This window comes from Scleropages formosus, chromosome 3, assembly GCF_900964775.1.
Source record: "Scleropages formosus chromosome 3, fSclFor1.1, whole genome shotgun sequence".
NCBI lineage: Eukaryota > Metazoa > Chordata > Actinopteri > Osteoglossiformes > Osteoglossidae > Scleropages > Scleropages formosus.
This window is the reverse complement of record NC_041808.1, coordinates 3,791,814-3,807,454: the sequence shown is the minus strand read 5'-3', so window position 1 is coordinate 3,807,454 and position 15,641 is coordinate 3,791,814. Positions and strand designations below refer to the sequence as shown.

The window sequence follows — 15,641 nt, the reverse complement described above, 5'->3', positions numbered from 1 at the left end:
TCAGATTTTCTCTAAACTCCCAAGAGCATCTTCTTCAGTCAGTTCTTTCCAAGCTGCAGGGATTTCACCCGGTCCTATGAATTTTTTTTTGTAGTGATTCTCCAGTTGGTCTTTGAACTGACACACCATCCATTTCCAGTAGGGTAAAACTGAGGTGTCCGGAGTGATGTTCCAACAGGCAAACTTCTCACCAGCTTCTCTGTATTTTTTATACTGGACTGAACGATCAGATGAATCTGGAGAAAATAATTCGGAACTTGAAACTGCAGTAGTACAAATACGAATTGAGAAAACATCAATGTAGCTGTAATAATAACCATTTACTGCAATGGGTCGATGAAAAGAGACACTGTGGTCTCCATCGTGATTTCTTATGGTACAGGTGCAGATGGCGGCACAAAAAGGACAAGGAACCCAGCAGCAGTCGCACAGCTGCTTTATCAAGATCTCTGCAGGTGTTTCCCGAAAAAGCTCCATTTGTATTGAGGACAGGCTGCTGAACTCTGGGTTTAAGTCTTCAGTGAGTCCATCCAGTGCTCTCTTCATTGTCTCTTTAAGGTTGTCAAAGTTGAGGATCTCACCTAAACTGATCCCTTTAAGGTCCTTCATGGAAAATTCCAGCTTGTCTGCAAGCTTTTTACAAAAACTGTCCAGCCACACGTTGGCCTTTTCCTGACTGGTGTCAGTACTGTCCTTCTGACTTTCATCACTTTCTTCCTTTTGGTTTTTTACTTGTTCTGTAGCGGCTTCCACTGCATCAGTAACACAGGCCAGTTTTGCCTTCAGATTGTTTTTAAAAATTTGGAGAAAACTTTGATTTGTATCCAACTGATTTTTCACATGTTCAGTTATGAAATTTTCAAAGTATTTTTGTGGGTCATGTACATATTTCATAAAGTCCTCAAATTTCTTTGATTTTGCCAGAGACTTCAAGAAATGTTTCTCCAGATTAGACCTGTTCCCTCTGAATTCTTCAGAATTTCTTCTAATTGTATCGGCCACATCAACAGCGGATTGGTTATAAGCAGCCTGCAGAATACGGGGTTTGAGCTTCATACACAGAATATCAGCCACTGCAACAGCTGAAGTTGTATCTTTGCAGTGAATCTTGAAGATGCTGTAATACTCTGGTTTCTTCCTGTCCAGGAAATCACGTGGATCGTTGGCCTCCCTGAACTGGTGGTGAAGGTTTGTGAATTCCTTCTCTGCCATGTCACACAGATACAACAGAAGGTCCAATCTGAACTCTTTTCGTAACTGAAAATTCTTGGATTCAAATTCCATAAGTTTATCAGTTGCATTTTTTATGATCTCTTGGATATAGCGTTGATCATAACCCATTTTCTTAACTGGTGCTTTTTTGATGTTTTCTGCAGTTTCTCTCTCTATAGCTTGTGACAATTCTCTGACTCTCCTTGTATCCTCAAAATTGTCTTGTTTTACCCCCAGTTTAGTTCCGATGTAATTCACCCCTTTCTTTATGAAACCTTTGAATCCAGAATATGTTGTTTCTTCATGATTCGGAGAAGTGTGACTGTGTTTGAAAGAGCCTTTCTCAATGCTATCTTTGATTTGCTTATATTCAAAGTGCGATTGCAACATGTTCATGACATCATTCCGAATGTTAATGTTTTCGATTGTTGACATTTTTGATGTCACCGACATAGTCCATTTCTTCCACATTGATTCAAATTCTTTACTTAACTTGTCTTTATCAAAGTCTTCTCCTTTCAGCTTAAGTGCCAGTTCTACACTTTTGTTGTATATTTCATTCTCATAACAAGTTCTGTTTTCCTCCAGTTCTTTACAGGCAGTTTTCTGTTGAATGATCTCATCAAAGTTCCTTTTAGTTTTATCTATCAGATCCCTATGGAGATCCCCAATTCTCAGTTCAATCCTACATTTCCACTGTGAAAGAATTTCTTTGTCTTTGTAGAGAAGTACTGATTCATCTTGGTCTGAACTGTTTGATATGAAATGTTCATTTCTGATCGTAAGTATTCTTTGTCCACAGCTTCCAGAGAACCATTTTCTATGCAGTTGTAGAGTGTATTTTCTATGACTTGCATGGCACTCCTGAGAGTCCAGGTCCAATTCCCATATTCAGCTTCAAGTTTTCTGTAAGCAACTATTTCAAGTGTATTTTTGAAGCTGAAAACAAAGTCTTCATTAAGCAATGCACTCCACAAGTCCTTCGCATGAACACGGAAATCTGAGATACTGGAGATACTGATCCGTTCCTGCTGTTTAGCCACAGAAAGAATAATCTTCTTGAGATCCTGGACATTTTCTGCATATCGTGGATTAGGTGGGGCCATTGGTGGATTCCCTTCCCAGAGCTGAGCAAAGTATTGGATGTCTCTTGTCACATCAAATGAAATCACATCATTAAAACACTTCACATCACACTCCTCTTCCTCCTTGGCTGCCAAGCAGGTCATCTCATCCAACTTCTCTTGCAAACGTCTCTTCCCCTCCATGTTTTTCTCTCCCGCTGCAATATCGGCCACGTTTTGGTGAACAAATATGCAGCTGGGACTTAATTTCACCTTCTTCATTCTGAGGAAGGCCTGAATGGCAATTTGCACAGTGTCATGTATTTCTGCTGGATTTTCTCCAAAGACGTTGATCAGGGTCATGTTGCCAAGGCCAATGACAAATGTTGCCAACTCATTGTCATGGTGAACAGTTGCTTTTCCTGCTGACTCCAGAGCCCGAAGTCCCTCTGTATCAACCACTAAAAAGTAGTCAGTCTTCAGCTCTTTTTGTGCCTCTCCTGAAACTTTTACCAGCTGCATGAAAGCACCTCGGGTGCATCTACCTGCACTTACTGCAAACTGTAGGCCAAACATGGCATTCAGCATAGTGGATTTCCCAGTGCTCTGAAGACCAAGAACAGACAAAACAAAGAGTCTCTCGTTACCTATTTTCTCCACAACTTTTCCCAAAACAGCATCTATCCACTGCATCGGAACATGAGCGGCATCACCATCCATCAGTTCTATTGGAAACCCAGAGATCATGATGTCTGCAGCAAGGGCAGGAAGGGAAGAAATGTCCACTCCTGTTCTGTCAGTTCCCTCTTTCTGAGACTCCCATGCCTCATAGATCTGACCCATTTCTCTCATGAGATGTTCCAGGCCACATGTTCCATCACTCAGTTCCTCAGACACTTTTTCAAGTTCCTCCTGTTTCGCTCTTAATTCATCCCTCTTATCATGTTTGTTTTTTAACTGTAGTGCCTCTGTCCATTTAGCATCATATTGTTTGCGAATCACTGACAACTTATCTTCACACAGGTCATCCATTAAGCTGCTAACCCATTTCAGGAAGTACATCTTATGTGCTATGTTGCCTGACTGTATTTCCCTTAAAAAATGCTTCATCAGATCACTGAGAGGGAAGGATCGCTGTTCTTGTCGTAAGGACTTCATTTTTTGATGTATTTCACTCTCCATTTGCATTACATTTCCATGTAGACGGTGAAGATCTTTGCTGCTTTTGCTCCACTCCTGCCACGGACGTCCTTGACGAGGTAGTAATTTCACTTTTATTTGAGAAAATTCAGTTCCATCCAGTTCCTTTATTACAGTGTCTGCTTTGAGTTTCCCTTCCCAGCAATCAGTCTCAGTCTCATCTACACTGAACTCTGAAGATTCAGCAATGTCCCCAAGGTTAAAGACTGGATTTGATCTTTTCAAAAAGTATTTGATTATCATTGTCAGTTCTTCAATGACTTCAGCTTGATTTCTGTCTTTCAAGCCAATTTGAAAATGGCCTTCACTTGTTTTACTTAGACTTGTTCTCTCGTTTGAAAGAAGGAAGATTAGAGGCTTAGAGGTATCAAGAAACTGTGGCAAGACGTCCTTCCCTTCCTCGCTAAGATCCAATTTCTGTAACAGAACAACACTCACAGCTGACTTCTCAACCAGGAACTTTCTTTGTTTTATATGTTTTTCTGCATCACCGTGGAGATTACAGAATGCAATACAGTCATTGAACGTGTCATCTGGTTTTCCGGAAGAACAGTACCAGGCAATCTCCACAACTCCATCCATTAGATGGCAGGTTCTGCTGCTCCCTGGGCAGTGTCTATGGAAGAATGTGTTGTGACGTGGATTGATGACAGAATTCATCAGCTGGGATTTAGAAGATGTCACTGTTCCAATTCTGCAGAAAAATACCATTGGGGTGAATGCCTTGTAAACTGGCTCACTTCTGCTTGTAGCTGTTTTGGAGGTATCGAGAGTTTTCCAGGTCTTCTTAATCTGACGAAATGTCCACAAAGGAAACTCTATCTCACCGCTAACAGGATTGGGCACTAACAGTGGAAGTGCATACTGACAGAAAGACAGTTTATTCATCATGTATTGTCTCAGGAAGTTGTCTGCACAATGAAAAACTGCCATCTGAACATCCATTGGGTGAAGACTTTCTGCTTTTTCTGCCTCCTTCTTCTTTTGGTCAATAAATTGCATTATGTCAAAGTCATCTGAATTAAGAGGCTCCATATTTCTATCTTTTAAAGACACCTGTCTGCCTCTGTAATCTAGAACAAGCAGTTTCTGTAGGAATGCAACTGCCACGTCTTCTTCTGTTTGAGGTTGATGACCCACGGAACATTTGTCAATGGTCAGTATGTCTGCTGTTGTTAGTTTTTTAGGGTGAAAATCTTCAAGACCCAGTCTGCCAATAATTTCTAGAAGCTGCTGCTCCATTTTGCTCATTTCTGGCTTTTTTCCAGTAGAATTTGTGGCTATCACCTGTAAAAGATAAAGTAACACTCCAGGTTTTGCAAAAGAAGCTTGTTCAAATATCTAACCTGTTGAAATGTGTTTTTATTTATGGTAGCAACTTGCTGAATGAATAAAACGTAAAATGTGTAGGGCTTGCATTGATCTTCTTATGTGTTTTACCTGGATGAGTACTTAAACTGCATACGATATTTTACTCAGGATTGCTACAGGAACTCATGCAACAATATGCAAAAAATTGGTGAGATGTACACCCATCCCTCACATAAAAAGGTTAATCAGTTCCATAACATCCTCGTCTTACATTTACTTATTTATCAGACACTTTTGTCCAAAGCGGCTGAACTCTATGTAGTGTTATCAGCCCACACACCTTATTCACCAAGGTGACTTACACTGCCAGATATATTACTTACAATGGGGTCACTCATCCATACATCAGTGGAACTCACACACTCTCTCACTCACACGCTATGGGTGAACCTGAACAGCATGTCTCTGGACTGTGGGAGGAAACCAGAGCACCCAGAGGAAACCCACACAGACACAGGGAGAACATGCAAACTCCACACAGATTGAGCGGGAATCAAACCCACATCCTCTCACACCACCCAGGTGCTGTGAGACAGCAGCGCTACTCGCTGTGTCACCATGCCACCCATTCGCTTTTAGGCAAGTTTTCATTGTGATGAGGTCCATTATTTCATAAGGGAAAAAAAGAATTGGTTCCACAGCGACAAATGTCCACAATGCCCCCTTCATTTAACCCTTCCCCAGCCGCAGGAGGTCACTCGACCCTGAGAAGGAGACCAGAGAGTGCACTTCCCGGACCTTCCCCATGTAAATTTCTTTCTTGCTCCCTGACCAGTTACTTTTTCTGTAAAGATCTTGAATGCAACACAAGTTTTGCATGTTACCTGAATCTGTCCTCAGTATGGTTCTCTGGAAGAACCCAGGGTGCCACGTTGATTTCAGTGACTGAGGTCATAATTACATGTTTAATTCTATGGGGTTCTAAGGACTCAGGCTTGAATCGCACATCCTTCTGTTGTACCCATGAGTAAGGTAACTTTGTACTTCCAGTTACGAACAGTGAACTTACAAATTTCTAAAGATAAAAAAAAATACATTTACAGTTTGATTTACTTTAATTGGATTTTTTTCATTTCTTTCTGTTTTCTGAAATTCCTCTATTCTAGAGCAAAAAGTGACCAGTAGTTGGCAGCAAAATGCAACAAGAAAGAATCGAAATAGCGCTGGTGTTGAATCTATTTCATTTACACGTATCTGGTATGAGTTAAAACACGTACCAAAATAGGTTCTAGGATTTTTTGAACTGGTGAACTGGTTCATAGGTACTTGGTTCATAATGCGGAAAGTAACAAATTAACTGTACTTTAGAATCACCCGTCTGCATCCAAGTCTCTTTCTCTGTTGATGTAATGCACTCACTGTATTTTTCTGTGAGATGTATGGTGCTTTGGAGAAATTTAAATTAATAAATGTACTAAAACTGTATCAACTTGGTTAAACTCACACACATTGTCTGAAACCGCTTGTCCTAAGCAGGAGTCGCAGGGAACCGGAGCCTAGTCTGGCAACACAGGGCGCGGGGCTGGAGGTGGGGACGACACGCCCAGGACAGGATCCCAGTTCGTCACAGGGCACCCCAAGCAGGACTCGAACCCCAGACCCGCCAGAAGGCAGGCCCCAGTCAAGCCCCCTCCACCACTGCACCCCGTGCTCCCCCTGCTTCCTCTGCACCCTCCCCCCAACCCCCACACTTGGTTGAATTATTCTTTTCAAATTTTTCTGTTGTAGACAAACACAGCTTACTAACACAAAATGACTTATTCGCAGTAAGGCATTTAGAATAGTGTATATGATGCACAGGGGGCACAACGGGTTTGGCCGGGTCCCGCTCTCTGTTCTCAGTTCGCCGTGACCCCACTTAGGACAAGCAGCTTCAGACAGTGTGAGTGTGTGTGTGTGTGTGTGTGTGTGTGTGTGTTACGTACCTTTTTGTTGATTTTTTCAGTGTAAAATCCTCCACCATTCTTTGCAACCATGCCATCTATTTTCTCCAGGAGCTGAATGACTTGAGCCTGATCTTTCCCGTCCTTATTACTGAAGACATGATATCTACTCTGAATTTTCTCCACGAGTTCACTAAAGCCTGATGATTTGAGCTTCAAGTTTTCAACATATGGAGTCTCACTCTGGTCTTGGGTGAAGAGTATCATGGTGTACATCAATGCGCTCTCCCCAAATATCTTACTGAGAAAATGTTCAGTTCTGCAGTCTTCCTTGGCGAACCCTTCTGTTGACATGACCAGAAGGAAAGCATGTGGTCCAGGGGAGCACAAAGGGAGGCCGTTCACAATGGCTCTCACAGACTCTGGAGTGAGCTGTTCTGTAACCACATCTGGTGTGTTGATCACAGTAACTGTCCTGCCACACACCACTGCTTCTGCTCTCTGCCACTGTGTTTCTGAGGCGATGTTGCAAGTTTTGAATTTTGGTTTCCCCAAAATGGTGTTTCCTGCAGAACTCTTCCCAACACCATCTTTTCCCAAAAGGACAATTCTGATTGGTTGATTCTCTTTGCTTTCATTTTTGCTCCCTGTAAATCAGTGTAATGATTAAGACCAAATATGTTTCTTTTCACTCTTTCAAACTGTAAAACCATTCAGATATTAAAATTTAACTTTTTCAATTCTACCATTCAAATATTACAATCAGCATACGAAGATTAGGGCTGGAGTAAAAATGTGAAATATCACATGAAGGAAGCAACAGGTTGTCTTTTCATTGTTTAATTTCTTAGGTCTGATTAAAATGACAGCGAACAGAGGGTCTCCACGTGTCTGACCAGGGAAACTGGAGTGGATGAAGTAACACTTTCAATGTATTATGATGTTAACAAGAACTAAGCTGGGTGTGAATCTTAGAATTGTATAGTATTTTTTCAATAACCAAATTTACTTTTCCATGAGTATTTTTTTTAAAGTATTTGTGAAAATAACAGCACTTTTATTTAAGTATTGTTACTGACTACTCTTCCCACCTTTACCCTAGACAACAATAATCTGCAAGGATTGAAATCTTTAAATCATAAAACATTTGGAAGTCATTGGAGAAATCATTGATTTACTTTGAGAGAAAAGATGTGTATTACAGTAAAAAAAAATAATAATTTTAAGTAAACCATAATGACTTGAAAACTAACTTTTATACTTGGCCTCTGTATCACTTTCCACTTTTTCTGAATCCATTTCTGCTTTTGCAGCCAGAGCCTGAAAATAAGAGAAAATATCTAGTAATAAAAAGCTCATTTCCACTTTTTGTCAAAGTGCTATATGGACCATTCAATTTTTATTATTATTATTATTATTATTGTTGTTGTTGTCAATAATAATAATAATAATAATCACAGGTACTAGAATAACTAAAATAAACACTTGTTTTATGACACAATTGAATTCAGTACTGATTATAATGTCTCATTGAAGATCATTTTAAGAGTAAGTTGAATTGATACAGTCCTCATCTCTTCACGGGAACAGGTGACTCCAGCTGCATCTTAATTTTGCCCCGAGTGTACAGCCCTGCAATAACTAAATAAACTGTCCTGGAACTGGGTCCTACCCCTTGTGTCCTGATGTGTGATTCTGGCAATGTGACTGATGTGACAGATTTCAACCCCTGCGCTGTCAGCACAAATAGTTAAGGTGAAGCTTTGTCTGCCATGAACAGATTAGTCATAACTTCTACTAAGAAAACTGTGAAAGATGGCTATTGAAATCAAAGGGTGGCTTAAGAGGAAAATAATTTGACAGTTTTTGTGACAGATGCTGTATGTCTGCTAGGACTATCTTTGGAGCTATATGTGAAACAAAAAACAGTACAGACAGTTTCTTTGAAGTTGAACATTTTGCAAATTACCACATTATCTGTAATCCTAGCTAAAAATATCATTCAAAAGGCCAGTCTGTGTGGTGTTAAGGAGCTCTCAGGCCTTCTTAAAACACCAGTTAATGAATTCAATTTATTTTTATAGAGCATTCTTCTCACATGGTGACACAGAGCACTGAATAAAGTATTTTTTTTGGTCCATGTCTACATATTCGGGGCGGGGGGGGGGGGGGGGGTTGCAGTGGTGCAGCGGGTTTGACCTGTGCCTGCTCTCTGGTGGGTCTGGTGTTTGAATTCTGCTTGGGGTACTGGCATCCCATCCTGGGTGTGTGCCCACCCCCTCCAGCCTTACGCCCTGTGTTGCCAGGTTAGGTTCCGGCTCCCCACAACCCCGTATGGGACAAGTGGTTCAGACAATGTGTGTGTGTGTGTGTGTGTGTGTGTGTGTGTGTCTGTGTCTGTGTGTGTGTGCGTGTACGTATGTCTTCGTATTCATGGATTTGCCCAGAAGGGTCTTTCCTTGTACATAAACCAACTACCCTTTGGTGTAAGATCCACCTCTTTAATGCTAAGTAACTCACCAGACCTGTGGTTGGGTCTTCAGGGGGTTGAGTTGGGGGTTATAATCTACGGAACTTCTCCTGGCAAATGACTGTTAAAATAACAGAAGAGCATAAGTACAGAATTCTGCCAATAAATACACAACGTAATATATGTACAATGTAAATATTTTAAAACTTAAAGACATACTGTGATAGCAAAAACACGGACTGTCACGCCCACGACCTCATGCCGGACGACCGTACCTGCAGCAAATCGGGGAGACGGGGTATAAAAGGGATGCTCCAAAAAGTACCCAAACCCCAGACCCACCAGAGCAGGACCTGACCAAGCACCCCCGTGCAACTTCGCCCCCCACATCGCAAATAAGCCTGTTTCATTACACCTTCATGTAGCTCGTGTATTAGGGTTAGTGATGTCCATAAAAATAAGAAAATAAATACACACACATTTTCTGAACTGCTCGTCCCATACGGGGTCACGGGGAACCGAAGCCTACCCAGCAACACATGGCGTAGGGCCAGAGGGGGACACACCCAGGACGGGAGAAAATAAATAACTGAACATAACTACTAAAACCACAGGGGGGCGCAGTGGCGCAGCGGGTTTGGCAGGGTCCCACTCTCTGGTGGGTCTTGGGTTCAAGTCCTGCTTTGGGTGCCTTGTGACGGACTAGTATCCCCTCCTGGGTGCCCCCCTCCAGCCTTACGCCCTGTGTTGCCAAGTTAGGTTCCGGCGGCTCGCCACGACGACCCTGCTCGGGACAAGCCGTTTCTGACAATGTGTGTGTGAGTTTGTCACGCCTCCAGGAAAGAGTGGAGCGGCAACATCTGGCTAATTGATGACGCCCGGGATAAAATGAGCTCCGTGTACACAGCACGACACGGATTCTCGCAATCGCAGCGGCAGCGGCCTCGGGCTGTTCTTCGCAGCCTGCTTAGTTCTAGTGTTCCTTGTTTTCGACCCTCCCCTGTCTTCTACAACCACCGAGTTTTGCCTTGCCTGTGTCGAGACATCTGCGCCTGAAAGACCTTCGCCTGAAAGACCTTCGCCTGACCTTGATCGTGTCCTGCCCTTCGAACTTCAAGAAAAGAATAAAATCAACCCGCAATTGGGTCCACGACTTGCCTGTGTGTGTCTGTCTCCAGTCCCTCTGTTGCCGTGACAGAGTTAAGTAACATTTTGCGTGAGGTTCTATGTTCCATTATTAAAGAATACATAGAAGTAGAAACACAGGGACTCACCTGCTGCAGGTTTGACTGAACGGAGGGTCTCTGCGCCTTTTTAAATACAGAACCCCAGGAGGAGGGGATGTGAACTGGGCGGTGGGCAACAACAGAACTGAAAGTGAAAGTAATGTTTTCACTTTCACTTGTCTGTAAATTCACTCCCGAACGTCCCGTTAGCCGCATCGCGATAGACATGGACGGTTCTGAAATGAACTCTCAATGTAAGTGTCATTTTAAACTTCTGTAGTACTTATTTTACCTCTACTTCTATTTACTTACTGTGAACACTTCAGTTTCAGCCATAGAAACAAAGGATACAGGTTATTTTCTCTGTAACATTTAAAACTTTGCATGTCAGAATTACTGATTATTCTTTCTACATCTTGATAGATATGTTCATATCAATCATATTTATCTATAGACATCCATCATTCTGTTAATTTGTGGGGGTGCAGAAGGTTTGGCTGGGGACCTGCTCATTGGTGGGCCTGGGGTTTGAGTCCTGCTTGGGATGCCTTGCGCCAGACGCCCTGGGTGTGTTCCCTCCCCCTCCACCCTTACGCCCTGTATTGCCGGGTTAGGCTCCGGCTCGGCGCAACCCCCCTGGGGATAAGCGGTTTCAGACAATTTGTGTGTTAATTTACTGTGATATCGATATCCACACTGAGAAATCCTTTTATCTAGATATAACAGTATATTAATCAGAGTAATATGTTATATGGTTCCGGAAGGAAGGGGCGGACCCAAGTCCGGAGAGGAATAAGGGCAATAGGTCTCCGAGGCGCAAACGTCGTTGAAGGGGCAATACAAAAGACCAGGTACACAGGCAAGAGGTCGATAATCATAAAGAGGCACGAAGACTAGGATGCAGGGTAAGGGATTGGGAAAGGACTAAGGGATCAGGAAGGAGTTCAGATACAGCAAGGAAGTCACAAGGCTGAACAAGGTTCCGCATCAGTCCCTGCTCTGAAGCTGCCTTTTCTGCGTCAGTCTGTGCCGCGCCCCAGGTGTTCCGCACTGGCTCGGTGGCGTGGGCATGGCACTGAGTTTGTGGTTATCTGTGAGTTTTTCAGCATATTTAGTTTTTTAGACAAAATGTGCATTAGGCTTTATGATCTATTAATGGTTACTGTCAAAGATGAGGACAGGAGGCTGAGGAGAAGGGGAGGACCCAGTCGCAGGTTGTTCATTCTTCAGCACTTAAACAAGGGGCAGGCCAAGAGTCGTAGTTCAGGGCAGACACGGGTCACTGGAGGTGCAGATGTTATCTATGGGGTAAGACGAGAATCGGGGTCTAGGAGAAGAATCGCGAAGTCCGGAACCGAGAGGATAGGATTCAGGGTGAATGGGTGAAGAGGGACCGGGAGACCGAGGAGCAAAGGGTCATGGCTTGGCTATCGCAAGGGGACCAGTGGACTTTGTGTTTTCTGAACTTTGAAAAAGTAAAGTTTGATAATATTTATTTTTGATTGAGCTGTTGATGAAACTGAATCAATACACTTATTTCATAACATGGGGACAACTGGTAGCATAGTGGCTGGAGTTCCTGTCTTTGCATCCAAAGATCACAGGCATCAGCACCCTTGAGCAAGGTACTTACCCTAAAGCTGTCTTGGAGAGAAGGGTCAGTTAAATTAATAAAAGTAGTTCCTGTATCATTTGACTTTGCATCACTTGATGACAGATGCATTTCACAGAGCAGGACCAAGTGCAATGAAAAAAATGACCAAGTTAGTAACAATAATTCATGTGTGCAATACCATTATACTGTGAATGAAATTGTCATGTTTTCTTTTAGTGCACAGGTCTTTCGACAGACTTCCAACAGGAAAATACATTTTGTGTGTCGGCGAAGTGACAGACTTCATGTCTGAAAATACTGAAGATACAAAACACACCCAGAAGTGGTTGTGCAGAGCAGATGGGATTGCCTGGAAGAGTCAAAATTATAATGATACAAACATTGTTTTTTTATCTTTGCCTGAAACTTCGACTGAACATGCCTCACATGCCAGCTTTGCCTCTGTGGTCCAAAAGCTTCCCGAGATCAGTGCAGTCCTTGTGACAGGAACAGCACCCGCATATCGTCAGACTGTGACTGAGATGTTTGGTGAAACAAATATGAAATATGTTTTGGTGGTCCATTTCTGCTGGGGAGCAGACCACCAGCATCCATTCTGGATCGAAACATATGAACCCAGTGATATTACATTTTGCAGTAACATGGATGCCCTTCTAGAAGAAATCACCAGCAAGATAGCACACAATGACTCTTACTTGGTGTTACCCAAAGAGTCTTTCCAAAGAGACACCAGATTTCAGCAACCTCCAGGTAATCCTCAAGGTAATGTGTTATACAGAGTTGATGTTCACTCCGAAAGAGTTAAGATTTCACACTGAGATCTCTGACTTGCATCCTATGAGTAGCCCTGTCAGTGGTGTGATGTCTATAAATACCCTGAGATTAAGGTTAATTTGTTATTTTTTTACCCATGTCCCTAAGAACCCCTCCTTCTTGCTTCTTACACTGACATCATTCATTTAGATGAAGCTTTTCTCCAAAATAACATTTCATGTTAACTTACAACTATTTATGCAATTACACAACTGGGTCATTTAGTGGAGCAGTTTTTTAGAGTAAGTACCGTGGTAGAAGGAAGGTAGCTGGGGCGGGAGTTAAACCTGCAACGGCAGCAACTCTAACCACTATTCCAGTTTATGTTAAACAAAGTCTAATTCATCCATTAGGCTGTACAGTATGTATGCCCAGAACAGACACATACAACAAAGTTAGACATGGTTTACACATTAATCATAAAAGAAATGAGTAATTAATTTCATAGGTATTTTTCAATTAATATTTCATAATATTTTTTCGTTCTCATTAACTGGGGAAACAAATGCAGCGGCAGATGAAATTGCTGTATCATCTGGAGAAATGACCTCATCATCTGGGGAACCTGCCACATCAGATGGAGAAATGAATTCATCAACTGGGGGAGAAACAGTCTCATCATCTGAGGAACCTGCCACAGCAACTGGAGAAATGAATTCATCAACTGGGGGAGAAACAATCTCATCATCTGAGGAACCTGCCACAGCAACTGGAGAAATGACAACATCAACTGAGGGAGAAGCAGTCTCATCATCTGAGGAACCTGCCACAGCAACTGGAGAAATGGCCACATCATCTGGTGAACCTGCCACATCAGATGGAGAAATGAATTCATCAACTGGGGGAGAAACAGTCTCATCATCTGAGGAACCTGCCACAGCAACTGGAGAAATGAATTCATCAACTGGGGGAGAAACAATCTCATCATCTGAGGAACCTGCCACAGCAACTGGAGAAATGACAACATCAACTGAGGGAGAAGCAGTCTCATCATCTGAGGAACCTGCCACAGCAACTGGAGAAATGGCCACATCATCTGAGGAACCTGCCACAGCAACTGGAGAAATGAATTCATCAACTGGGGGAGAAACAGTCTCATCATCTGAGGAACCTGCCACAGCAACTGGAGAAATGAATTCATCAACTGGGGGAGAAACAATCTCATCATCTGAGGAACCTGCCACAGCAACTGGAGAAATGACAACATCAACTGAGGGAGAAGCAGTCTCATCATCTGAGGAACCTGCCACAGCAACTGGAGAAATGAATTCATCAACTGGGGGAGAAACAATCTCATCATCTGAGGAACCTGCCACAGTAACTGGAGAAATGACAACATCAGCTAGTGAACCTGTTACAACAATTGGAGAAATAGCCACATCATCTGGTGAACCTGCCACATCAGATGGAGAAATGAATTCATCAACTGGGGGAGAAACAGTCTCATCATCTGAGGAACCTGCCACAGCAACTGGAGAAATGAATTCATCAACTGGGGGAGAAACAATCTCATCATCTGAGGAACCTGCCACAGTAACTGGAGAAATGACAACATCAGCTAGTGAACCTGTTACAACAATTGGAGAAATAGCCACATCATCTGGTGAACCTGCCACATCAGATGGAGAAATGAATTCATCAACTGGGGGAGAAACAGTCTCATCATCTGAGGAACCTGCCACAGCAACTGGAGAAATGAATTCATCAACTGGGGGAGAAACAATCTCATCATCTGAGGAACCTGCCACAGCAACTGGAGAAATGACAACATCAACTGAGGGAGAAGCAGTCTCATCATCTGAGGAACCTGCCACAGCAACTGGAGAAATGGCCACATCATCTGAGGAACCTGCCACAGCAACTGGAGAAATGAATTCATCAACTGGGGGAGAAACAGTCTCATCATCTGAGGAACCTGCCACAGCAACTGGAGAAATGAATTCATCAACTGGGGGAGAAACAATCTCATCATCTGAGGAACCTGTCACAGCAACTGGAGAAATGGCCACATCAGCTCCGGAAACAACCACATCAGCTAGAGAAATAGCCGAAAAAGCTGGAATAGCCTCTTTATTTGGAGGAGCAGCAGCATTAGTTGGAGGAATAGGCACATTACTTGGGGCCAAGTTAGCTGGAGCAATTACTACATCAGTTGGAGGGTCAGCAACACCAGCTGGAGCAACACCAGCTGGAGCAACACCAGCTGGAGGAACAGCAACAGCATCTGGAGGAACATCCACGTCAGTCGGAGGAAGAGCAACAGCATCTGAAGGAACACCCACGTCAACTGGAAGAACAGCAGCAGCAGCAGCTGGAGAAACAGCCATTTCAACTGGAGAAATGGCTGCATCAGGAAGGGGAACTGTTGCTTTAGTTGGAAGAATGGTTGCAATGGGATTATCAGGATTTGGGGTAGGAACTGGTATAACAGTTGCAGGGGTTGTTTTCTACTTGAGATATGTACTTGAGAAAGTAAAAGAATTACTTAATATTCTCACACCATCAGTTTTGATCTTTGCTCTAGCAATAGTGGTTTTAGTTATAGGGATGATTTTTTTTCTCCATTGTCAGGCTGTAAAATAACTTGAGCAGGTGTAGCTGCTACAGCAATGGTAGCAACTGCTGCCCTCACAACAGTGAGTGAAGATGATGTAGAAATAGTTACAGCTTTTAAATCTGTAGTTTCCCTTCTTAAAAGAGAAGGGGGAGTCATAAAGCAATTAAAAGCTTTATGGAACTTACCAGATTTACTGAATTCATTTCGTAAAGCTTTAAGCCATGAATTCG

The 15,641-nt window shown here is 42.8% G+C and overlaps 2 protein-coding genes across 2 annotated transcripts; both read right to left on the bottom strand.

The window, feature by feature from the left end:
* Positions 1-10,642, bottom strand: LOC108935991 (interferon-induced very large GTPase 1-like). Its single transcript, XM_029250114.1, is given in 7 exon segments — positions 1-1,934; positions 1,937-4,763; positions 6,773-7,377; positions 7,984-8,050; positions 9,251-9,321; positions 9,420-9,475; positions 10,475-10,642. Coding segments are annotated over 4 exon segments (5,412 nt in total). The 5' UTR covers positions 8,030-8,050; positions 9,251-9,321; positions 9,420-9,475; positions 10,475-10,642.
* A 2,679-nt stretch (positions 10,643-13,321) lies between these two features.
* On the bottom strand, positions 13,322-15,418 carry LOC114910174 (calphotin-like). The gene is made up of 2 exons (XM_029250102.1): positions 13,900-15,418; positions 13,322-13,857 (listed from the first exon to the last, which is right to left on the bottom strand). Exons 1-2 carry the CDS (start codon positions 15,179-15,181, stop codon positions 13,322-13,324), a joined length of 1,818 nt encoding a protein of 605 aa, XP_029105935.1. The 5' UTR covers positions 15,182-15,418.
* Positions 15,419-15,641: the final 223 nt, after the last annotated feature.